Source organism: Coregonus lavaretus (assembly GCF_964263955.1).
Source record: "Coregonus lavaretus genome assembly, chromosome: 34".
Lineage (NCBI taxonomy): Eukaryota > Metazoa > Chordata > Actinopteri > Salmoniformes > Salmonidae > Coregonus > Coregonus lavaretus.
In genome coordinates this window covers 27,414,051-27,441,455 of record NC_140021.1, presented here as the reverse complement: position 1 = coordinate 27,441,455, position 27,405 = coordinate 27,414,051, and the positions used below count along the sequence as shown (strand labels likewise).

Genomic DNA, 27,405 nt, shown 5'->3' with positions numbered 1-27,405 from the left:
TACAAGTTAATAATAATTATGTTGGATTCACTTCTCCATCTCAACCAAAAATCTAAGTTAAAGAACATAATTAAATCAAATCAAACTTTAAATGCACTTTAAACACAGTTTGATTTGATTTAATACATTTTTTTTACTTAGATTTTTGGTTGAGATGGAGATTGAGATGTGCTTTGTCTCATGTAGCCAATACAGTTGGTTTCTTCACTGTATAGTTTTTGTGAGGGTGAACAGTGCAATGTTTCAGAAGTTAAGAGCTGTGTGAGAGTGAATGCCCTCTCTATCTGCGCCCCCTTCGCCCCCATGCTCAGAGGAGGTCCCCTGGTGGAGGAGGCCCGTGAGAAGGTCCAACAGCCGCTTCTGGACGGCCCGGGCTTGCTCCTCGTCCTCGCCCCCCACAGTCTCGACGCACTCCTGCACCGCCCGCTGGAGGTCCACCTGGAGGGGGAGACCCGACTTGGCGCCCAGCAGCGTGGGAGCAAACCAGGGCCTAAAGATCTTCTCACAGATCACCTGTCCAGAGCAGAATTAAGGAGGAGAGAAGAGGGGGTGACAAACCAGAGAGGAGCGAAGAAGGAGGAGAGAAGAGGGGGTGACAGTGGGAGACCCAAGAGGAAAGGAGGAAAGGGGTAACAGAAAGTAGAGAGAAGAGGAGGGGACAATCAATAGTCATTGTGAGAGTGACCTACTGTTCCTCTGTTCTTATTTAATTATCACCGGGGTCATTATCAGTCATATTCTTATTACACGCCCATTTGAAGGGGACGAAAGCCCCCCAGACACAAATTGCCTCCTTGACCCCCGCAATCATTAAAAGAAAAAGCCTCCATTGTCTCTTGGATAGCAGGCAGTACAATAGAGAGGTAGGGGTCAGCGAGGGTTGCGATAAGTGATCAGGAGTGGAGGAAAGGTATCGCAGCAGCCACCTGTGGCCTTGAGGTGGACCTGGTGTCATCACGTAAACGACATTGTCTGGGAGCTATCCGCCTCTCCAGTGCATCCAGCAGTATGAGTGACGACAGTATGTCAATTTATCAATTGGATGCGTAGTATGTCAATGACTAGGTATTGACTCAAGGTCGGTATTCAAACAAACTCAGATCTGCGAACTGCGTACTACATTGACTTTTGGGTTGGGATTCAATCTGATTGCAGATGTGGACAACATGCCATTTAAAGGTAATTTCCGATTGAGCCTGTCATATGCAGTGTTCACCATGAATGTGATCTCCGCGAACACAGAAACATTGCCTTTACAACGTGTATTGCCTGAAAAATGCAATCGGATTGAATCCCGGCCTTAAGGGTGATTTGCACGTGATCTCCGCGAACGTCTGGGAAATGGTATTTAAAAGTTTATTTCCATGTGCAAGGCATTAATAATCTGCATTAGATTAAATCCTTTACAATCCCTTGCAATTCGTGATTTATTTTGATATATGCCCCTTGACGCTAATTATACTAATGAGGAACTTTTAAAGTCTTATCTAACCTGGGTTTGCTTCTTGTATTATAATCATACTCTGAAAAACCCTAGTGTTATCATAAGCAATTAACATTCCTTGCAGCACTCAATTACACATTAATAATTTAAAAAATTAAAGGTTGAGGGCTTTAGTATAGATATTGAGAGTTGTAGAGCGAGTTGAAAATGCAATGAACAAAATATAAACGCAAAGATGGAATGTTGTCCCACTCTTCAATGGCTGTGAAAAGTTGATGGATATTGGCAGGAACTGGAACACGCTGTCGTACATGTTGATCCAGAGCATCCCAAACAGGCTCAATGAGTGATACATCTGGTGAGTATGCAGGCAATGGAAGAACTGGGACATTTTCAGCTTCCAGGAATTGTGTACAGATACTTGTGACATGGGCCCATGCATTGTCATGCTGAAACATGAGGTGATGGCGGCGGAGGAATGGCACGACAATGGGCCTAAGGATCTCATCATGGTATCTCTGTTCATTCAAATTGCCATCGATAAAATGCAACTGTGTTCGTTGTCTGTAGCTTTTGCCTGCCCATACCATAACTCCACCGGCACCATGGGGCACTCTATTCACAACGTTGACATCAGCAAACTGCTTGCCCACACAACGTCATTTTGCCATCTGCCCGGTACAGTTGAAACCGGGATTCATCCGTGAAGAACACACTTATCCAGCGTTCCAGTGGCCATCGAAGATGAGCATTTTCCCACTAAGGTCGGTTATGACGCCAAACTGCAGTCAGGTCAAGACCTGGTGAGGGCGACGAGCACGCAGATGAGCTTCCCTGAGACGGTTTCTGACAGTTTGTGCCAAAAAAATGTGGTTGTGCAAAACCACTGTTTCATCAGCTGTTCGGGTGGCTGGTCTCAGACGATCCCGCAGGTGAAGAAGCCTGGGCTGACATAGTTACACGTGGTCTGCGGTTGTGAGGCCGGTAGGACGTACTGCCAAATTCTCTATGGTAGAGAAATTAACATTAAATTATCTAGCAACAGTTCTGGTGGACATTCCTGCAGTCAGCATGCCAATTGCACGCTCCCTGAAAACTTGAGACATCTGTGGCATTTTTTGCTTCCGTCTCGCTTCCGCATTGTCTCCGTGCTGCTGTGCTGTTTGTTGCTACTTGGCTACCTGCCAAACTATTCACGTTTTACTTTTAATAAACGTTTAATCAATCTCTGTGTTCAACAAATTTACCAACTTTTTAGTTTTGTCCTCACTCATCTTTTTTCGTTAAACTTTTTCACCCCAGACGTTTTATCCCGAGACAGAAGAGTCATTTTCCTATGCGTTTTAGCTGCCAACTCTACTTTATTTTCCTTTTTTCCATCGCAACTTTTTTCCCTTATTCAACTTTTTCACTCCGGACGCTTTATCTGGACATGGTTCGTCAACATCTTCAACAGCCGAAGCTAAGTAGTAACATTAACATGATGTCTTCTAATTGCAGTCGCTGTACTCATAATATACAGGAGAACGATCGCCTTACGGCGAGAATAGCTGTGCTACAAGCCCAGCTTCAGACGCAATCGTTAGGCAAGGGTAATTTCAGTGTAGGAAAGGAAGAAACAGCGTCTGTGCCACCAGTAAGTACAGACAGTAACGTTAGTATAAATCCCCCCGCACAGTCCCCGCAGCCGGACATCTTTCTCATGGCTTCTGGAGGGAAATACTGTTGGAATGCTCAACCGGTGTCGCTCATTCAGCCGACAGAAACCTTCAACCGGTTTTCCCCATTATGTAGCGAGTCGGAGTCTGAGTCTGAGTCTTCTCTTGTCTCTACTCCTCCCGTTACGGGGTCTGAGACGCCGAAGGCTCCCACCATTAGCTCTGACAAATTGAAAACCCTAGTCATTGGCGACTCCATTACCCGCAGTATTAGACTTAAAACGAATCACCCAGCGATCATACACTGTTTACCAGGGGGCAGGGCTACCGACGTTAAGGCTAATCTAAAGATGGTGCTGGCTAAAGCTAAAACTGGCGAGTGTAGAGAGTATAGAGATATTGTTATCCACGTCGGCACCAACGATGTTAGGATGAAACAGTCAGAGGTCACCAAGTGCAACATAGCTTCAGCGTGTAAATCAGCTAGAAAGATGTGTCGGCATCGAGTAATTGTCTCTGGCCCCCTCCCAGTTAGGGGAAGTGACGAGCTCTACAGCAGAGTCTCAGCACTCAATCGCTGGTTGAAAACTGTTTTCTGCCCCTCCCAAAAGATAACATTTGTGGATAATTGGCCCTCTTTCTGGGACTCACCCACAAACAGGACCAAGCCTGACCTGCTGAGGAGTGACGGACTCCATCCTAGCTGGAGGGGTGCTCTCCTCTTATCTACCAACATAGATAGGGCTCTAACTCCTCTAGCCCCACAGTGAAATAGGGTGCAGGCCAGGCAGCAGGCTGTTAGCCAACCTGCCAGCTTAGTGGAGTCTGCCAATAGCATAGTCAGTGTAGTCAGCTCAGCCATACCCATTGAGACTGTGTCTGTGCCTCGACCTAGGTTGGGCAAAACTAAACATGGCGGTGTTCACCCTAGCAATCTTATTAGGATAAAGACCTCCTCCATTCCTGCCATTATTGAAAGAGATTGTGATACCTCACATCTCAAAATAGGGTTACTTAATGTTAGATCCCTCACTTCAAAGGCAGTCATAGTCAATGAACTAATCACTGATCATAATCTTGATGTGATTGGCCTGACTGAAACATGGCTTAAGCCTGATGAATTTGCTGTGTTAAATGAGGCCTCACCTCCTGGTTACACTAGTGACCATATTCCCCGTGCATCCCGCAAAGGCGGAGGTGTTGCTAACATTTACGATAGCAAATTTCAATTTACAAAAAAAAAAATGGCGTTTTCATCTTTTGAGCTTCTAGTCATGAAATCTATGCAGCCTACTCAATCACTTTTTATAGCTACTGTTTACAGGCCTCCTGGGCCATATACAGCGTTCCTCTCTGAATTTCCTGAATTCCTATCAGACATTGTAGTCATAGCAGATCATATTCTAATTTTTGGTGATTTTAATATTCACATGGAGAAGTCCACAGACCCACTCCAAAAGTCTTTCGGAGCCATCATCGACTCAGTGGGTTTTGTCCAACATGTCTCTGGACCTACTCACTGCCACAGTCATACTCTGGACCTAGTTTTGTCCCATGGAATAAATGTTGTAGATCTTAATGTTTTTCCACAAAATCCTGGACTATCGGACCACCATTTTATTACGTTTGCAATCGCAACAAATAATCTGCTCAGACCCCAACCAAGGAGCATCAAAAGTCGTGCTATAAATTCTCAGACAACACAAAAATTCCTTGATGCCCTTCCAGACTCCTTCTGCCTACCCAAGGACGTCAGAGGACAAAAATCAGTTAACCACTTAACTGAGGAACTCAATTTAACCTTGCGCAATACCCTAGATGCAGTTGCACCCCTAAAAACGAAAAACATTTGTCATAAGAAACTAGCTCCCTGGTATACAGAAAATACCCGAGCTTTGAAGCAAGCTTCCAGGAAATTGGAACGGAAATGGCGCCACACCAAACTGGAAGTCTTCCGACTAGCTTGGAAAGACAGTACCGTGCAGTACCGAAGAGCCCTCACTGCTGCTCGATCATCCTACTTTTCCAACTTAATCGAGGAAAATAAGAATAATCCAAAATTTCTTTTTGATACTGTTGCAAAGCTAACTAAAAAGCAGCATTCCCCAAGAGAGGATGGCTTTCACTTCAGCAGTAATAAATTCATGAACTTCTTTGAGGAAAAGATCATGACCATTAGAAAGCAAAATACGGAATCCTATTTGAATCTGCGTATTCCTCCAGGGCTTAGCTGTCCTGGATCTGCACAGCTCTGCGAGGGCCTGGGATCGGGAGAGACACTTAAGTGTTTTAGTACTATATCTCTTGACACAATGATGAAAATAATCATGGCCTCTAAACCTTCAAGCTGCATACTGGATCCTATTCCTACTAAACTGCTGAAGGAGCTGCTTCCTGTGCTTGGCCCTCCTATGTTGAACATAATAAACAGCTCTCTATCCACCGGATGTGTACCAAACTCACTAAAAGTGGCAGTGATAAAGCCTCTCTTGAAAAAGCCAAACCTTGACCCGGAAAATATAAAAAACTATCGGCCTATATCGAATCTTCCATTCCTCTCAAAAATTTTAGAAAAAGCTGTTGCGCAGCAACTCACTGCCTTTCTGAAGACAAACAATGTATACGAAATGCTTCAGTCTGGTTTTAGACCCCATCATAGCACTGAGACTGCACTTGTGAAGGTGGTAAATGACCTTTTAATGGCGTCAGACCGAGGCTCTGCATCTGTCCTCGTGCTACTAGACCTTAGTGCTGCCTTTGACACCATCGATCACCACATTCTTTTGGAGAGACTGGAAACCCAAATTGGTCTACACGGACAAGTTCTGGCCTGGTTTAGATCTTACCTGTCGGAAAGATATCAGTTTGTCTCTGTGAATGGTCTGTCCTTCGACAAATCAACTGTACATTTCGGTGTTCCTCAAGGTTCCGTTTTAGGACCACTATTGTTTTCACTATATATTTTACCTCTTGGGGATGTTATTCGAAAACATAATGTTAACTTTCACTGCTATGCGGATGACACACAGCTGTACATTTCAATGAAACATGGTGAAGCCCCAAAATTGCCCTCGCTAGAAGCCTGTGTTTCAGACATAAGGAAGTGGATGGCTGAAAACTTTTTACTTTTAAACTCGGACAAAACAGAGATGCTTGTTCTAGGTCCCAAGAAACAAAGAGATCTTCTGTTAAATCTGACAATTCATCTTGATGGTTGTAAAGTCGTCTCAAATAAAACTGTGAAGGACCTCGGCGTTACTCTTGACCCTGATCTCTCTTTTGACGAACATATCAAGACTGTTTCAAGGACAGCTTTTTTCCATCTACGTAACATTGCAAAAATCAGAAATGTTCTGTCCAAAAATGATGCAGAAAAATTAATCCATGCATTTGTTACTTCTAGGTTAGACTACTGCAATGCTCTATTTTCCGGCTACCCGGATAAAGCACTAAATAAACTTCAGTTAGTGCTAAATACGGCTGCTAGAATCCTGACTAGAACCAAGAAATTTGATCATATTACTCCAGTGCTAGCTTCCCTACACTGGCTTCCTGTTAAGGCAAGGGCTGATTTCAAGGTTTTACTGTTAACCTATAAAGCGTTACATGGGCTTGCTCCTACCTATCTTTCCGAGTTGGTCCTGCCGTACATACCAATACGTACGCTACGGTCACAAGACGCAGGCCTCCTAATTGTCCCTAGAATTTCTAAGCAAACAGCGGGAGGCAGGGCTTTCTCCTATAGATCTCCATTTTTATGGAACAGTCTGCCTACCCATGTGAGAGACGCAGACTCGGTCTCAACCTTTAAGTCTTTACTGAAGACTTATCTCTTCAGTAGGTCATATGATTGAGTGTAGTCTGGCCCAGGAGTGTGAAGGTGAACGGAAAGGCTCTGGAGCAACGAACAGCCCTTGCTGTCTCTGCCAGGCCGGTTCCCCTCTCCACTGGGGTTCTCTGCCTCTAACCCTGTTGCAGGGGCTGAGTCACTGGCTTGCTGGTGCTCTTTCATGCCGTCCCTGGGAGGGGTGCGTCACTTGAGTGGGTTGAGTTACTGACGTGATCTTCCTGTCTGGGTTGGCGCCCCCCCTTGGTTTGTGCTGTGGTGGAGACCTCTGTGGGCTATACTCGGCCTTGTCTCAGGATTGTAAGTTGGTGGTTGAGGATATCCCTCTAGTGGTGCGGGGGCTGTGCTTTGGCAGAGTGGGTGGGGTTATATCCTTCCTGTTTGGCCCTGTCCGGGGGTTTCTTCGGATGGGGCCACAGTGTCTCCGGACCGCTCCTGTCTCAGCCTCCAGTATTTATGCTGCAGTAGTTTATGTGTCGGGGGGCTGGGGTTAGTTGGTTATACCTGGAGTACTTCTCCTGTCTTATCCAGTGTCCTGTGTGAATTTAAGTATGCTCTCTCTAATTCTCTCGTTCTCTCTTTCTCTCTGAGAACCTGAGCCCTAGGACCATACGTCAGGACTACCGGGCATGATGACACCTTGCTGTCCCCAGTCCGCCTGGCCTTGCTGCTATTCCAGTTTCAACTGTTCTGCCTGCGGTTACGAAACCCCTACCTGTCCCAGACCTGCTGTTTTCAACTCTTAATGATCGGCTATGAAAAGCCAACTGAGAGACCTGAGCCCTAGGACCATACGTCGGGACTACCGGCCGTGGTGACTCCTTGCTGTCCCCAGTCCGCCTGGCCTTGCTGCTATTCCAGTTTCAACTGTTCTGCCTGCGGTTATGGAACCCCTACCTGTCCCAGACCTGCTGTTTTCAACTCTTAATGATCGGCTATGAAAAGCCAACTGAGATTTATTCCTGATTATTATTTGACCATGCTTGTCACTTATGAACATTTTTGAACATCTTGGCATGGTTCTGTTATAATCTTCACCCGGCACAGCCAGAAGAGGACTGGCCACCCCTCATAGCCTGGTTCCTCTCTAGGTTTCTTCCTAGGTTTTCGCCTTTCTAGGGAGTTTTTCCTAGCCACCGTGCTTCTACACCTGCATTACTAGCTGTTTGGGGTTTTAGGCTGGGTTTCTGTACAGCACTTCGAGATATTAGCTGATGTAAGAAGGGCTATATAAAATAAAATTGATTGAATTGATTGCATTGTGTTGTGTAACAAAACTGCACATTTTAGAGCAGCCTTTTATTGTCCCCAGCACAAGGTGCACCTGTGTAATGATGATGCTGTTTAATCAGTTTCTTGATATTCCACACCTGTCAGGTGGATGGATTATCTTGGCAAAGGAGAAATGCACACTAACAGGGATGTAAACAACTTTCTGCACAAAATCTAAGAGAACATTTCTGGGATCTTTTATTTCAGCTCATGAAACATGGGACCAACATTATATTTTTGTTAATTATAATATGGAATACCTGTAGGTTGCTATTTCTCCGCTTTGAGCTGCACTTGTTCGTCTTCATGTTGCATTTGGAGATGCAGTCAAAGAAGTTGCAGTCGTCGTCGTTAGTGCAGTTCTGCTCAAGGATGTCTCGCATTTTGGGCTCGAAGAAAGCCATGTCCACATCTATAGCCACCACCTGCAGAACAGCACAGAGAGAGGTGAGTAAGTGGCAGAGTCTGATCAAGTTGCATTGCTGCCAACTCCGGAGCTCACAAGAATTCAATACCCAATCAATCAATCAAATGTATTTTATGTAGTCAAATAAATCAGGCCTATCCTCGCTTACATCCACTACTTTCTGTCTTGCTTTTCCCCTTTCACCCATCTCCCTATTCTGAAAAACTCATTTTTTTTAAAGGGAGGGTAATAAATCAAGAATAACCAAATTGTAAATATTCCTGTGGTATATATTTGGAAATTCTCATTGACGTGATTATAGAGAAGAAAGAAATATCTTAATTTTCTCTCACGTTGCTGTTTAAGGGAGTTGCTGTTTTATCTGTATGGCTCGATAGCTTCGTCCTCTTTGCAAGAGATGGCCCGTGAAGAATGACTCCACTGCAGCACTTAATGTCAGCTACACGCCACCAAATAAATAAAACCTGTCACTGTCGAACCTGGGAAGGTCTTGTCTTAGTGATCAGTGAAAATAAGAGACAATAAGCATAGCGTTTTAAGGAGCTGTAGAGCTGACAGACATGATAATAAGTGGGATTCTCTCTAGATATAGTAAGTACCACTTTATTACCGCTAGTGCAACGAAGCAAGCCAACCCAATATATACCCCCAGTATACTTTTAATTTATACAATATAGCCCCTGATATACTGTTTACCCCCAACATACTTTTAATATAGACAATATACCCTCTCAATATATGTTCTGGTCCCCCAGTATATAACATAGACATTTCACTTCCTCCTTTTTATTATAACATGAGAAAACGGAAGCAGGGATCAGCTGTATCCCCTGGAGCTATATACTTTAGAAAAACAGAGAAAGGAGGGATTGAAAGCACACTTTTTTTAATTTACGGAGCAGCTGAAACATAAACAAAAACACGTCTCCTTTGGATTCCTCTCCTTTCTCCTGGTCTTTGTCCACATTATCACATGAGCTCACGGTTTATGTAAACCATGATAGGTACGATAATATTATGTTTAATTTCAAACAGCGTCATCTTTTGAACTTCCATGCTTTCAAAAAAGTGTCAACTTACCAGCAATTATACAGGGGAAAAAAACATGACGAAAAAAAGCTTTGCAAAACGGTTTTTCTTCCGAACATTCACAAGCAAAATAAAAGCTTGCATATAACTTTTTTTCTTCAAAGGGTAATTTGCAATAGCATTCTGACCCGCATGCACATTACACACAAAATTATGTCCCTATAACAATGGTTATATCATCAAAGGCCTCATCAAAATAATGTTTTCCAGTTAGGAATGCCGCTGCAAACATGATAATACGGTGTATAACAATGACATCATTTTCTCCATTCCAAAAATAGGAAAAATGATTTCCTTTCAAGCTAAATATGCGTCATAGCTACATAAGCCAAGTCTACAGACTCTGAAAATAATACATATGTTTTTCATTGATTGCTCAAACAGCTCTTTGTGGCCAGATTATTTCATTTTTATGGAAATCAATTGAAAATGGTGCCAAGAAGAGAGGACTGTTAATAAAATTGTAATACCCTCGGTTCTCACACTATAATTTTGTGTGAATGATGTTAGCTTTTCATTCCCTTTATGTGACCTACTCAGAAAATAGTTATATCAATGTTGTATGTCTGTTAATGCTATGAATCACCCACCAGCAGAAATACAACACATTTTGCACTGAAAAAATGCAATGTAAGTTGTTCTTTGCACCTTGCTCTCAGTCCTTGATAGGTCATAATCAGCCAAATATGCATAGGTTTCAAACAGACAAACTAAGGTAAAAACAAATGTAATACAATCTTGATAAATGGCACAAGCGGCCATTTTGTCCTTGTGGAAAACAATTAAACAGCCTGGAGCCTCGTCATTCTTTATACACCGCATTGCTCTCGTCAAACTGTTTGCACTTTGCGGATGAATGTGCCGCTGTATTGCGTGGATAAATTTACTAATGCGAATGGGGGCATAAATCGGGTCGGTCTGTTTGTCTTAGTGTGAAAAAAGGGAGCTAGATTTCCTAACCTTGTCTTGTTTACACAGGAAGAATCTGAACTCCACCACTAAAGAGAAACAGATCTCAGATCTGTGAGGGGTACCCAGCAGCGTTCTGGGACAGTTTTAATGACAGCTTACCCTTCAAGTAAGGCTCCTCTGTTGTTTTGTGTGAGGGAGTCAGCAACTCTTTGCTTTGAGGTGTATGTGTGTTAGTTGAATGTGTGTCTATGGGTGTACTGTGTGTGTGAGTGTGTGTTCGTATGTGTGTGCATCTGCATGCTCAAGTGTGTGTGTGTGTGCAAACGTGGTCGGCTCACCGTAAGGTCCTTCCGGATAGCAAAGTTCTCTGGCTTGATGTCACACAGGTGGAGGCGATGCGAAAAGTCGTTGTCGAAGCGCCACGCCATGTCCAAGAAGCTGAGGGCGATGCGGTGCACCATGTCCCTCGCCGTCCATGGGCCCGCCGATACCTCCTCCAGCGAGAAGATGTTCTGGTCCCAGGCGTGGCCTGCCGACAGGTACTCCACGGCGTAGAAGTGTCCGCAGGAGCCCAACACCTTGGCTATGTGGTGGCTGAGGTCCTGCAGCACCCTCAGGAACGTGTACTCCTCCTGCTGGAGCAGAGACCACAGCGATGCCAGCTCAGCCCGCGAGTAGGTCCGCCCACGCTCCCTAAGCCTCTGGCCCCATAGCGATGGTAGCGAGGCGTTGCCACTTACGTCCAGCCCCAGGGAGTTCCTGATCTCCAGGGTGGCGTAGAAGACCACGTCCAGGGGAGAGAGCTCTTCGGCCGGGTCCTGGTACTCCAGGAGGCCCAGGCTTTCGTAGGAGGAGAAGTTCTCCAGCTTGGACTTGAGCACTACGTGCGTGCCACGCCAGCGCGCCTCGATCACCTTCTTACCGTTCTCGTAGTAGAGGCAGCGCCTGTACTCCACCTGGTCGCTCACGCACAGGTCCTCGCACAGGTCACCGGTCAGGGCACCCTCGCGATACTCCTCACACTGGGACAGATAGACAGACATAAACACACACACATACAGACAAAATCTAATTATTTTTGGTGTACATAGTACGGTTGTCATGGCAGAGTCAAAATACATTTTTGGGGTGAAAAAAAATATTCTAAAATGCATTTGAGGTACCAACAATTTTGCAGAAAATAGTGGTTATTTTTCAACAGAAGATTTGTAAAATGTGATTTGTAGTCCATGTCTCATCCTAATAAGGGAATGGCACTGTGTGATTATGCTACTGAACCTAAAATGGGCAATTCTGTACGCAGCAGTACATTTGATACTAATTTTTCAGTTGATGGTGAATTATATCACATCACACTTCAGACTCAGCCTCTAACCTGCTCTCGATTTCTCGGATTAGCGAGCAAATGCGATTGTTTTAAGTCTCGGTGCATAGATGTCGGTCCAGAAGTTGGAAATGATTAGTGTTCCTGGGGGATTAGAGAGAAAATCCCTCTCTGCCCACATTCCAATGTAAACACCTGTCATCTTGAGGTGGTCACGATTTCAGCAAGATCAGATGCCTAATGGCCTTGGCTGGGTGGCATGGCTTTAGCACTTTAGCCATAGCCGTGTTTCCCTTATCACCAACCCTCACAATGGTTTCTTGTTCCTTCCCCACCCTTTACTCTCTGTGGCCTCTCTTACATGTTGCCTACAAGCCTAGGTAATACTTTACATGCACACAATGTAGTGACACAATGAATTTGTATTAATTGGTGAAATAACATACATGTAATTCCAAAGTAATTCCACTGGTAATAATTTAAAACAATGTAGCTGTGGACAATTTATTTTCATTACAATTAAGTGTTGTCCGTATAGCGTGATCATGTTTATATTTCACAAAATACATGAAAAGAGTCAACAGCATTGTCCTGATATTATACACAATATCAATTCCTTGAGTCTCATAGTATGGTTGTATTGGCAGACTTTACTGCGCTCCAACTTTGCTATCTGTTAGGCTGGGTGACAACACAAATGAAAGTGGACTGTCTCAAGCTGTATCGTATAGTTTGATGGTCACTGCAGTCAGCTAAAGGGCCTAAGTGTCCTCCCCTTATCTCCAGAGGGTTGAACACAGAGACCCCTGCAATTATTTTGTGCCCCTGCTATCTCTCGGCACCATGTAGGCTAACCTGTGCTGTGGCCATAATGTTAATATTTTTACAATTTTCAGTGCGGCTGCCAAGTTCCAAACGTACGTTTGAATTCCCTGGATTTGCTGGTCCTTGCACCGTTTCGGACTGCAGCTGTTTGTAGCTTCTGTTTGCATGTAAACTTTCCCACCATGGTGGTTGAACTGCGTTCAAGTCTGTCATGGTGTTTCGCTTGCATTTGTATATGCGCTGGAGTTTACAATGTACATGTAATTGCTTGTTGGAGTACCCAATGTATATAATGACTCCTGTCTGTCTGTAAAGCATTGGATTGCAATTAATAACGAAGTGAATTCCCAATGAACATGGCTTCCGCTATAGTTTATGTGTCCTACTATCAGTTGTGGATATATACAGAGGAGCCAAATTACAGTACAAAAGCTAAAGTCAATAAATAGCCCTGCTGACGCCCACAGCATGTATGGGTCGCGTTTCAAACTCTAGCTAATGACACACAGCAAATTCTCCAGTGTTCAATAAAAAACAAATGAACACCAAGAGTGTTAAATTAACACTGAAAGTGTGGCGTCTGTGGACCCATATGCACACCGGAACAATGTTAAATGAACACACTGCTTAGTGTAAAGCCTTAAAATATTTTCCGTGCCTTTCGAGTGAATTGTAGAGTTACCACCCATGGCTGTATTTGTTAGTGACAGAGACATGGTTGTTGTATTCATGTATTTTCGATCCTATGGACTTCACCAAGTGAGAACCTAAGCAAATATGTTATCATAACAAAAATGAAGAATTACTCAATACCATTTTGAGGGCCTAGTTTTACCCTAATACAGGGGCCTCAAACTCATACACATCACTTTGAGCAGAAACCACAAACATAAAAATGAAACAAACAATTCTAAAAATCAACATGCAATAGAGCAAGCTGGGAAATTTGATAATGATGGGTGTGATTTTGGTTCAAAGTGATGTGTATGAGTTTCAGGCCCCTGTATTAGGGTAAAACTCACAAAATAAGGCCTTATGAAATGTGTATGGTATTGTGTTAAACATTTATTTTTGAATGATAACATATTCGCTTAAGATCAACCATGTCTCTGTCACTAACGAATACAGCCATGGGTGGTAAGTCTACAATTTACTCTCAAAGCACTTTTTTTATATAAGGCTTTACAATAAGCAGTGTATTAATTTAACATTACTCCGATGTGCATATGAGTCCTCAGACTCCACACTGTCAGTGTTGATTTAACATTATCTGTGTTCATTTTGTTTTAATTAACACTGGATGATTTTCTGACCATGAATAAGTGGTCCCAGGGAAACAATACCCTCCAGACTTTGAAGTAGTCCACATCCTTAATGAACCTTCGGTTCACCAGCCAAGACATATCATCATGATTGCAGGGTTTGGATGAAGCAGTGAAAAAATCAGGGGTTTTGTTTATTTTCTGTACTTTTCCTTCTTTTACATTTTATTTCTCGAAATCCCACAAAAGACAATGAACAAATCTATTGGCCATCAATCAGAATCAAGGAAATATCTGTTGGCTGAGCAAAAACTAAATTCTGTCTCTGGGGCACATTCCATATTCTAAAGAGCAAATACATTGACCTTAAAAGACACAACAAAAGCTAATCACATAGTTTCTGATTTAGCCCAATGACATGGTTTACTAAGCGTTTTCACCGCTGCAAAGATGGGTCCACACAGAAAATACTTCCCTTTTATTTGCACCATTTACGTTTTTATTACTATTCTATGACTGGAATGAAATCAAACAGACAACGCCAATGTTTACAAACTACTGCAAGTTTACACACACTTCTTACTCTGAAAACCGAAGGCATCTACATATGAAGAGAGTCTACCTGGAAGTGGCAGTAGACCTAGGTTTTTACAATACTCATAATTCTGTGATCTTATTAGCTAATGGGAAATGGAGCTATAGCTTAAAGAGCGTAAAAGCCCTTAGTATGTGTGTAATAACAAACAAATCACTTGGAATTACATTCGTTTAAATGCATGTTGTAAATTTGGTTAGATTCCTGTTATTCAAATAATCTTAAAAACATAATTATTTTGTAGAATTGCACTTTGCGTGCTTATTGAGCTCTCCCCCTGGCGAGGTGACGGTTAAGTCTGGAGTGGACCAATGTGTCTTTGGTCTGTCAAGCGGAGCGCAGCCAAGCCCAAGCGCTGGTCAGAGTAGGCATGTGTGGAATGTCCTGCCACAGTGGCCTTAGCTCTACTCAGATTTATCTCACTCACAACACTGGAAAAATGAGCCTGAAAACAAAGATCTGCTCAAATATCTCCAGAGAAGACCTTTTGTTCCCATTAGTTGGCAGACAATCATATAAATATATACATTGTAGCCTAGATTATATAGGCCTACATTTGGCTCGAATTGCCGAGCGGGAACAATGTGAGAATTATTTGGGCTCACTCGCGGCCAATGTAAGCCAGTACTGTAAATCATCAAACCAAAGTTGGTACTATTGTTGTGTAGCGTGTGAATTTGGGTGGACATTGTGTTTATTCATTTTTAAATGGAGAAGAGCAATAAATAGATACATTTTGAGGGCACTGAGTGGGTGGCCTGTTTTACAAGAAGTCCAGTTCACTGGGAGTACTAGTTTCCCACAATTATGTATGCACTATACACAACCTCATTGCTGCTTGTTGGACTCAAACAAAGCCACTTTATTCAGTAGCACTTTATAATGTTGCATGAATTGATAGTTTAGCTATGGGATTCAAACCTTCGTCATATTGTTTCTAATCTAAAAGAAAGGCTGGTTTACTAGCACATATATTTACAAATCACAAAAGTTACCACAGACATTATTAAATCAACTCAAAATCAAATCAAATCAAGTAAAATGAAAGCTTCTACATCTGCATTGCTTGCTGTTTTGGGTTTTAGGCTGGGTTTCTGTATAAGCACTTTGTGACATCTTCTGATGTAAAAAGGGCTTTATAAATACATTTGATTTGATTTGACCACAGATATTATATTCATATTTGTATGGCCTGTTCCATCTCCACAAGTGGTTACATAGCTGTGAAGCCATACAGTACATACATGTTGAGTGTTACTATTATCACAGTATAATTATTATTCACAATGGCATATCATAAAATGAACACAATAGCATATTTACAGTTTCTTTACGGATGGCAGTATATATAATGTATACTTTTTGTAATAGTACTGTAATTATCCTACGAAACACAACCATCATTAGAATTCACATTGAAGTGGCCTTGGTACCGTTCCCTATCTCCAGGCAATGCCAATGTATGTCTGGCTAAATGCGTGAATAAAGAAAGCTATTAAGGTGTGCAGTAAAAAGCTTAAGGGATTTGTTCAATTAGTAAAGACTGCCAAAAGAAAAGACCCCCGAACAGTGCTCGCAGTGTGTACAACAGATGGTTCCACTAAAAAGAGGACTCACAACATAGCCAGTTGAATGGGATCATTTTAGAATTAGTTTGTTGATTTAGCATACCATAAAAATATTATATTTCTAGTACATTCTATGACATAGCACAATTAGGGGTCGGGTGTTGTTGTGGGTCTTTGTGAACGGGATGTTGTGTCGCCCTGCGGTTTGTCCCTTTGATACTCTGAGAACCCTTATCCCTCTATAAAAGGTGCTAAAGGGAGAATACAAGTTTTGAAAGAAATATTCTCTATGTGGTTAGATAATAAAGAAACAGTATTGAGAGATACTGATGTAAACAGGCATTACAAAGGGTTTAATAAAATATATTATTGAAATGTAAATTCACTTTTGTTGTCACCTAACATGTTTCAGTTTTTTCTCTGTTTGCTTTTGTCTGTAACCATTATGGATGACAAAAAAATCGAAACCACAAACCCCTATTGCCAGCTGAGAAGTGATGAAATTGTCACATCTCCTCCCGTTGCTCCCCTCCGGCGCTCTGATTCGCCGGTCTACTGAGCCACCGGTCTGAGCGCACCACCTCAGCAAAATCGGAATGGAAACCCAACGCACCCTAATCACCTCCAGCGCACCTGCACCTCATCATCTCATCACCACCCCTATTTAGCCCTGGACTGTTCTATATGATGTTGTGTGTGATTGTTTAGCTTCGTGTCATTTACTCAATCTTTGTTATTTCTCTTTATAATTTTTAAGTAAACCTTAACCTTGTTAATTTCTGCCTCTGCGTCCTGCCACTTCGTATACTCAGTACTCGTCACAGAATCACACACCAAATGAAAATGGATGCAGCAGGAGTTTCCCAGTGCCTCGACCAGCACCAGCAGCAGCTTGCCCAGTTGAACGCCGCCATGCAGGAAGTGCTCCAAACTCTGCAAAATCTGCCCAGCGCTCCGGTTCCACCTCAGGGAGCGGCGAGTGTCCCCAATCCACCTGTTCCTGTGCTATCACCCACTTCTGCGGGAAACCTCTACTAAAACTACTAAATGTAGTGGCTTCCTGCTACAGGTTTCACTTTATCTGGCGCGTCAGCCTGGGGCATATCCATCTGACCAAGCCAGGATAGCGCTGGTGATTTCGCTCCTTAAAGGAAAGACGCTGGATTGGGCCACGGCAGTCTGGGAAGGAGGAGGCAGTGGCGCTTCCCTACCCTACCTTCCTAGCTCAGTTCAGGGCGGTGTATGATCATCCCACGGAGGAAAAGGACGGGGGTGAGCGTCTCCTCCATCTACAACAGAGAGAGGGGCCCCGTCCGAGTACGCTCTGAGCTTTCGCATGGTGGCGGCGTCTTCCGGCTGGAATGAGCGTGCTCTGCGCACGGCCTTCAGGAGAGGCTTACGGGAGGACATCAAGACGGAACTCACATGTCAGGACAACGAGATGGACCTTGATACCCTCATCACCACATCCATCAGTCTTGACGGCATGTTGAGAGAGAGACGGTGTTCCCAACACCTCCCGGAGCGATGGAAGCCGTCCTGCTTCCGAATCCTCACCCATGGAGGTGGGCAGCACCCCCTACACCACCACGGACCACAGATCTCCTGGTGGCTCCCTATCTAGGCGGTATGACTCCCGTCGCCGCTCCGTGAGTGTTACGTCAGCTGCTATCACAAAACCATTGTTTTTAGTTCCCATAACGGTGACTGGTTATTCCTTCTCTTCCATTTCTACTGCAGTGATAGATTCCAGATCAGCGGGGAACCTTATAGATAGGGAGCTGGTCTCTGAATGGGGTTTGCCCACCGTGTCACTGCTATCTCCGCTACATGTCACCTCACTGGAAAATCAACCCCTTGGATCAGGCACCATTACGCACATCACTCTCCCCATCACCATTACCATTCCCACACTACTGGAGCACCACGAGGAGCTGTCATTCCACATTGCCACGTCACCCCTTCACCGGATCATCTTGGGATTGCCCTGGCTCAGACTACACAACCCCACCATCAATTGGAGCACCAGGAGGATCACAGCCTGGTCCACCTCATGCCAGAAGACCTGCCTGCCGGTGGTGTTCCAGTAGTGACGTGTTCCGTGACATGCTGAGTAGACAGTTGGTGGTGTACATCGACGATATCCTGATCTACTCGGCTACGTTCGAGGAGCACGTCAGAGACGTCCGAGCTGTCCTACTCTGCCTCCGGGATCACAGCCTGTTGGTGAAGGGGGAGAAATGTGAATTCCACCAACAGGCCATCTCCTTCCTGGGATACCGGATCAGTCCTCAGGGGGTGTTCATGGAGGGAGTGAAGACAGACGCCGTCAGGTCATGGCCAGTTCCCATCACCATCAGGGCCTACAGAGCTTCCTGGGCTTCGCTAATTTCTACCAGCGTTTCATCAGGTCCTTCAGCTCCACAGCCGCCCCGCTCACTTCTCTCCTTAAGGGTGGGCCTCAGAAGCTGACCTGGAACCCTGAGGCTGACGCTGCCTTCAAGAGGCTGAAGGAGTGGTTCACCACAGCGCCCATCCTAAAAGACCCAGATCCTTCTCGTCCTTTCATCCTGGAGGTGGACGCATCGGAGGAGGGTGTGGGTGCGGTCCTCTCCCAGCGGCACGGTAAGCCAGAGAAACTGTATCACTGTGCCTTTTTCTCTAAAAAGCTTACCCCCGCAGAGAGGAACTATGGAGTTGGCAACAGGGAGCTGTTGGTGGTGGTCCTCGCTCTGGAGTAATGGAGACACTGGCTGGAGGGCGCAGTCCATCCATTCCAAATTCTTACTGACCAACAGAATTTGGAGCACATACGGGCAATGAAACGGATGAACTCTCGTCAAGCTAGGTGGGCCCAATTTCTCACTCGCTTCCAATTCATTCTGTCCTACCGCCCAGGATCCCAGAATGTGAAGGCCGACGCACTCTCCAGGATGCACCATACAAGAGAAAGGAAGGATCTGGGGCGTCCTATCCTGCCCTCGTCTCTCATCGTTGCACCTGTCATTTGGGATGTGGACAAAGACATCCGCCTGGCGGCTCAGGAGGACCCAGCGCCTGCCAATGCCCCTCCGGGGCACGTGTATGTACCCACCAGTGTCCGTGACTGCCAGCTGATCTGGGCGCATACTACCCTGCATTCTCTAGCCCAGAAATACTGGTGGCCCACCTTGGGTTCTGAGGTCTCCCGCTATGTCAACTCCTGTTCCGTATGTGCCCAAATGAAGACACCTCGGAATGCCCTGGCAGGCAAACTAGTTCCTCTCCCAGTGCCTCAGCGACCTTGGTCACACCTGTCCATAAACCTTGTCACTGACCTTCCACGTTCTGACGGCTTCACCACAGTCATGGTGGTCGTAGATCGGTTCTCCAAATCATGCCGTTTTTTTGCCACTAACTGGTCTTCCTTCTGCTCTCCAGGTCACTGAGGTTCTGTTCCAAAAGGTCTTCCGGCATTATGGACTTCCGGAGGACATCGTCTCGGACCGTGGCCCCCAATTCACCTCCTGAGTGTGGAAGGCTTTCCTGGAGAAGATCGGTCTCAGTCAAATGGGTCTCAGTCAAATGGGCAGGTGGAGCGCATTAATTTCTTCGTTGCCACTGTCAGGACCGGCAGGGTGAGTGGGCGAGGTTTCTTCCCTGGGCAGAATATGCCCAGAACTCCCTCGTTCACTCCTCCATGGGGCTCACTTCCTTCCAGTGCGTCCTGGGGTACCAGCCGGCCCTGGCCCCTTGGACACCCAGCCAGACCGATGTGCCCACTTTCGGCGAGTGGTTCCACAGGGCCGGACAGGTCTGGGACGCCGCCCGTGTCCGTCTCCAGAGGGCCATTAGTCATCAGAAGGACCAAGCCGACCGCCACTGCTGAGAGGCCCCTGTATTCCAGCCTGGGGATCGTGTCTGGCTGACCACAAAAAAACCTCCCTCTCTGCCTGCCCTGCAAGAAACTGAGCCCCCGGTTTGTGGGGCCGTTTAAGGTCCTCCAGGTACGCCTCCTCCGCACTTGGACATTGACGGGAGTCCTGCGTATGCGGTGAGGGACCTGCTGGACTGCAGGTACCGTAGGGGATGGCTCCATTACCTGGTGGACTGGGAGGGGCATGGTCCTGAAGAGAGGAGCTGGGTTCCGGCTGGGGATGTTCTGGACCTCAACCTAATTCGGGACTTCCACAGTCACAGCCCTGACTGGCCCGCTCCTCGTCCTCGGGGTCGTCCTCCTGGCCGGCGATGTCCAGCGGCTGGAGCCGCGCGTCCGGGGGTGGGGGTACTGTCATGTCTCCTCCTGTTGCTCCCCTCCGGCGCTCTGATTCGCCGGTCTACTGAGCCACCGGTCTGAGTGCACCACCTCGGCAACACCGGAATGGAAACCCAACGCACCCTAATCACCTCCAGTGCACCTGCACCTCATCATCTCATCACCACCCCTATTTAGTCCTGAACTGTTCTGTATGATGTTGTGTGTGATTGTTTAGCTTCGTGTCGTTTACTCTATCTTTTTTTTATTTATTTTTATTTTTTAGGGGGTAGATCAGCTTTAATATTGCAGATAGATTGTAACTTCCATCAATGTAATTGTCTGCATCACCTCCAACCTCCCATATGTTTTTTTATTTCTTGCATATATATATATATATATATATATATATATATACATATATATATATATATATATATATATATATATATATATATATACATATACGCATATACATACATATATTTCCCTTTATTACTTTCCAACCCCACCATCCCTTCCCTAATTGGAGTAAACTAGTGAACAACAATGCTTAGGCCTCTACTTCATGCTTATACATTCTATATACATTTTATGGACACAGTCAATAATTATATTTTGTTTGTTTTTACTCCTGAACTTCCTCCGATCATTTTCATGATGTCCATCTGGTATGCTTTTATATGCCATATCTTTCTAATTGTGCTCTTTTACAAAAGCTCACAATATACAGTGGGGAGAACAAGTATTTGATACACTGCCGATTTTGCAGGTTTTCCTACTTACAAAGCATGTAGAGGTCTGTAATTTTTATCATAGGTACACTTCAACTGTGAGAGACGGAATCTAAAACAAAAATCCAGAAAATCACATTGTATGATTTTTAAGTAATTAATTTGCATTTTATTGCATGACATAAGTATTTGATACATCAGAAAAGCAGAACTTAATATTTGGTACAGAAACCTTTGTTTGCAATTACAGAGATCATACGTTTCCTGTAGGTCTTGACCAGGTTTGCACACACTGCAGCAGGGATTTTGGCACTAAACACTATGCCATGGAATCCATACGTCAAAAATCTCTTCCCAACTATTTTGCAATCTATATGGGAAGGCTGTCAATCTTTTGGTCCTTAAATGAAACTGGTAAACTGTTTTATTTATCACAATCTTCTTTAACCAATTATGTTCTTTAATTCAAGGCCAACAGACAAGTTCCTTACTTTTTCCTCCTTCCACTTTCCTCTTCCATTTTTGCAGTAATGCTGCAATTATTTGGTTGTAATTTTGGGTAGAGCACACATTTCCATATGTTTTTGTTAGCTGCATGTGCGACATAACTCCACCATTCCTACCGATAATATAATTTACGAAGAAAAATTTAAAAAAAAAATAACGTTTTTTTTATCAATTAGTATATATGAGTTTAACCACAATACAGTGGGGGAAAAAAGTATTTAGTGAGCCACCAATTGTGCAAGTTCTCCCACTTAAAAATATGAGAGAGGCCTGTAATTTTCATCATAGGTACACGTCAACTATGACAAACAAATTGAGATTATTTTCCTCCAGAAAATCACATTGTAGGATTTTTAATGAATTTATTTGCAAATTGTGGTGGAAAATAAGTATTTGGTCACCTACAAACAAGCAAGATTTCTGGCTCTCACAGACCTGTAACAACTTCTTTAAGAGGCTCCTCTGTCCTCCACTCGTTACCTGTATTAATGGCACCTGTTTGAACTTGTTATCAGTATAAAAGACACCTGTCCAAAACCTCAAACAGTCACACTCCAAACTCCACTATGGCCAAGACCAAAGAGCTGTCAAAGGACACCAGAAACAAAATTGTAGACCTGCACCAGGCTGGGAAGGCTGAATCTGCAATAGGTAAGCAGCTTGGTTTGAAGAAATCAACTGTGGGAGCAATTATTAGGAAATGGAAGACATACAAGACCACTGATAATCTCCCTCGATCTGGGGCTCCAAGCAAGATCTCACCCGTGGGGTCAAAATGATCACAAGAGCGGTGAGCAAAAATCCCAGAACCACACGGGGGGACCTAGTGAATGACCTGCAGAGAGCTGGGACCAAAGTAACAAAGCCTACCATCAGTAACACACTACGCCGCAAGGGACTCAAATCCTGCAGTGCAAGACGTGTCCCCCTGCTTAAGCCAGTACATGTCCAGGCCCGTCTGAAGTTTGCTAGAGTGCATCTGGATGATCCAGAAGAGGATTGGGAGAATGTCATATGGTCAGATGAAACCAAAATAGAACTTTTTGGTAAAGACTCAACTCGTCGTGTTTGGAGGACAAAGAATGCTGAGTTGCATCCAAAGAACACCATACCTACTGTGAAGCATGGGGGTGGAAACATCATGCTTTGGGGCTGTTTTTCTGCAAAGGGACCAGGACGACTGATCCGTGTAAAGGAAAGAATGAATGGGGCCATGTATCGTGAGATTTTGAGTGAAAACCTCCTTCCATCAGCAACGGCATTGAAGATGAAACGTGACTGGGTCTTTCAGCATGACAATGATCCCAAACACACCGCCCGGGTAACGAAGGAGTGGCTTCGTAAGAAGCATTTCAAGGTCCTGGAATGGCCTAGCCAGTCTCCAGATCTCAACCCCATAGAAAATCTTTGGAGGGAGTTGAAAGTCTGTGTTGCCCAGCGACAGCCCCAAAACATCACTGCTCTAGAGGAGATCTGCATGGAGGAATGGGCCAAAATACATTATATTATATTATTATATATAAAATACCAGCAACAGTGTGTGAAAACCTTGTGAAGACTTACAGAAAACGTTTGACCTGTGTCATTGCCAACAAAGGGTATATAACAAAGTATTGAGAAACTTCTGTTATTGACCAAATACTTATTTTCCACCATAATTTGCAAATAAATTCATAAAAAATCCTACAATGTGATTTTCTGGATTTTTTTTCTCATTTTGTCTGTCATAGTTGACGTGTACCTATGATGAAAATTACAAGCCTCTCTCATCTTTTTAAGTGGGAGAACTTGCACAATTGGTGGCTGACTAAATACTTTTTTCCCCCACTGTATATATATATATATATATATATATATATATATATATATATATTTCCACACTATGAGGTTGGAATAATACTGTGAAATTGTGAAAATTATCATAATGCCCTTTTAGCCTAAGAGCTGTTTGAAAAGACTACCTGAAAGTTCTGCTTGTTTTTGTGGGATGGAGTTTTGGCCTGCCTGGTGACATAACCAGGCGGTAAATTAATGAATAGACCAATAAGAAAGAGTTCCAAACCTCTCTGCCAATAATAGCTAGTTTTCAGTTTCCCCCTCCCCACTCAGACCACTCCCAGACAGTCCTAGCAAAATTATTGCTTGAGTAATGGTTTATTTTCTTAACCATTGTAATTGAAAACAATCACAGTAAGGTACTTTTACCCAGAAATGATTTGATATTGAGATAAAAACGACTGCATTTTATATACAATTTAGCCTCAAGCCTCAGTGTTCGCCTCAAGCCACATAATATATCAATTTAGCCCCAAACATACTATATGCAACAACATTTAGATTAGAAGCTAAATAAATTATAGGTCATGATGAAATGTACCTCAGCCTTAACACGTTTATATCTGTACACTTTACCAGAATAAAGAGGTAAATCCTCTGAGTACTGTATGTGGGTACATATTAACCATATCATTGCACAAATGCAAATAAATAATGATGTATACTGACATCAGACAGAACAGGAACTATCTGTCTGAACAGGAATAAACGCTCAGACAGCAAAAGCGGAGGTTGGGTGGGTTTAGTCCATTCTGTCAACCTCGGCACACAATGGTCAGTTTGACCCTAAAGAGAGGCTACTTTCTGAGGTTGGCCAACATTAGGGCCTGTAACAATGTCAAAAGAAGAACCGACAGACTGTTGGCCTGTTGCACTGGGCAGTTCGCCAAAAGCAACCACTGTTTGTCTATTTCGTGCAAATTGATTGTCTGTCCACATGATATATTGGACTAGCTGCATTTAAAGGGGAATTTCAAAGCATGTTTGGGGTTATTTATGAGGTTAAACATTTAAGCAATTGGCAGAGTAAATGTTGATGGGAGACAATGGGGTTCATGTAATCATAATACGAAATCTAGCTATTATTACCTTGTGTATTTAGTCATATTTTGTGTCATTAAATTAATGGCTGGACAATCAGCAGTAGCTCATTGTGTCAGATTAGATACCCACCCTGAGTCCTTCTTTTTCGTTTAATATTTAGAGGACAGAACATTCCATGGAATCAAAGGTACTCGTTGATCTGAGACCAAGGCCTTCGCCCTGAGGAGACAGAAGGGTGTAACATTTCCTCTGTGAACTGTCACTGCGCTCAAAACATTATCAAGAGAGAACACACAACATAGCAATGTTCATGTCTTGAAGTCTCCCCTTGACGTGTGTCATCCATATAAATAAAAGTCTGTTATTTATTGCACAGGTCATATGGGTGGCATTTAATAAATGTCCATTTCATAGGAATGTCAAATGCATACATTTGTTCTGAAACCTTTATGAGAAATGCTTAATTAAACATGGATGAATTAAGCAGATAATATCTGATTGGGAAGATTATCTCATTGATAATATAATTGATTACATGTCTACTTGTTGCTATTAAGTCTGGTCAAGACCATTACTTTAATAGATTGTCTTCCTCATAAATAGGCAGACATTGTGACTTGCAGGCTTGATGTGGCCTGTAAACCAGGAGTTTCAGACCACTGCATTAGGGTGTAACTAGGTCCACAAAGAAAGGCCTTATGATATATGTAATGTATTGTCATAAAGAGTTTCATTTTAAAGATAAGATATTCACTTAGACGCTCACTTAGTGAAGGCTACAGGACTGAATACAACAACCTTGTGTCTGTCACTAACAAATACAGTCATGGGTGGTAACGACAATTCACTCAAAAGGCAAGGTACACTGGGAAATATGCAAATATGGTATAATACATTCTCAAGTTGAATTGTATGTTTACTCAGCCGAAAATTCAAAGTTGAGTGAACATACAATTCAACTTGAGAATGTATGTTGGTTCAGCTTTATGCCCAAATGTTGAGCAAACTCACAATCCTATTGCAGCTGGTTGCCTTACATGTTGAATCAACTTCAATGCTCATTTGTTGAGCAAAGTCACAATCCTATTGCAGCTGTTTTTTTTTACGTTAAATCAACATATATATTTATTTTTTTACAGTGCAAGTTGAATTGCCTTTGGAAAAATTGGTGCAAAGCTTTAGAAATCTAGCCCTTTCTGTCTTGTGTGGTTTTGGCGGTGAAGTGATGACGGTTAGCCAGAATGGGATAAGTTACGCTATCTTCTTGTTATGATTTGGGTGAGAAATAACAACTTCAGTCTCGGTCTACGCCTACCTGGAAGAGATTTGCGGCTCACTTCCAGAAGTGACCAACTGAAATGTAATTTAATCACGCACTCAATATTGTGTGTAATCCAGTTTAAAAGCGCGCTTTATGCGAAAGCATTAGAACCAAGAAGTAATCCCAGTAAGAATTGCGATTCTTTTGTTTGAGGTTCAGGGCCACTTCTAGAAGTTAACCCAGGTGAGTATCCATTCGGAATTGGATGAAATACAGTTAAGTCTCACTGTATTGTTTATCAAATCAAGACTTGCTCTGGGAAAAAAAGCGTAGAGAAACAAAAAAACATGCAAAATGTGTAATGCACCATGTCTTACAGTTTTATTACTACCAGCAATTATTTTTGAGAAATAGATAATTCTGTCTCATAAGTAAACAGAGGGATGGATTGTGGACTCCACGCGTCCCTTATGAAAAAAGATTGCAGTCAGAGTGCAATATCACTGCATTACACTGTAGTATAACTGTAGTTAGAATGCATTTTAACTGTAGTAGGCTGTAAATACTGCGTCCAAAAATTGTTTTGTTTACTGCAGGATTTATGCAGTTTAACTGTAGTACACTGCAGTTATTCTGCAATCACTGCGTCCAAAATTCCACAGTCGACTGCAGTTACTGCACTTTTACTGCAGTTTCAAAACTGCAATCCTTTTTGTAAGGGGTAGCAAGTTTATTAAAAGGCGTAAATCTATGGTAGAGAGGTTAAGAGTAAGGGGGAGAGAGAGAGAGGAGCAACTAAAGTTGTTTTATTGTTGCTCCGCTCTACACTCTGAAGATATCCTGTAAATTCGGCTTAATTCCATCACAGTGTGTTACACTCTGTGAGTGTTAGATGGCAGAATTCAAAAGGTATTTGTCCAAGACAGAGAGATGTCTACTGGTTAAATAACTTTACCCTGAGAAAATATTTTGTCCATTTGTTTAGATCAGTCAATATTTCAACCTATCTACTCTACATTATCTTCATGTGCAATATTGTTTGGCTTAGTGTATGGTTTATGTTATGTCACAAACACACACATACACATTTTACGTTGTGTGTATCAGTATACACACTAACCTCAAGTTCAGTGTCAACATAAAAACAGAAGTGTGAGTTCGCCGTCCCCATGTACTGTACTCACCACTCTCTGCAGGATCTTCTTGCTCTTGTCGTCCGTGCAGTAGTCGGAGAGGATGGTCCGGTGCACAAACACCAGGCCATTGAGGAACACCCAGGAGCCGAACCAGAGCAGGGCGAACACCAGCGTGCTCCTGCGGCACACCTTCAACCCGAGCCACCTGAGCAGACAGCGCCTCCGCGATGGCTCCGGCCCCATGGCCCTCCGCAACGACCACATCTGTTGACCACAACCCCCCTCCCACCCCTGGTTAAACCGCTCAGGGGCAAGAGCTAGTTAGTCAGCACCCACTCAGCCTGCTTTTCTTGTATCTCTGGTAGAAGTGGCCGTCTAGTGTTGGGGAGCTGCAGGGCTGCTGGTAGGGTCTGTGTCCTGCCGGGTACAT

General features: G+C 43.6%; 1 protein-coding gene across 1 annotated transcript; it reads right to left on the bottom strand.

Annotated features, from left to right (window-relative positions):
* Positions 1–243: 243 nt before the first annotated feature.
* LOC311108972 (divergent protein kinase domain 1C-like) lies at positions 244–27,239 on the bottom strand (the record flags this gene model as incomplete). Its single annotated transcript, XM_084151753.1, has 4 exons — positions 244–513; positions 8,482–8,646; positions 10,988–11,671; positions 27,024–27,239. The coding sequence occupies 4 exons, from the start codon at positions 27,237–27,239 to the stop codon at positions 244–246; spliced, it is 1,335 nt and encodes a 444-aa protein (XP_084007879.1).
* Between the last annotated feature and the right edge of the window lie 166 nt (positions 27,240–27,405).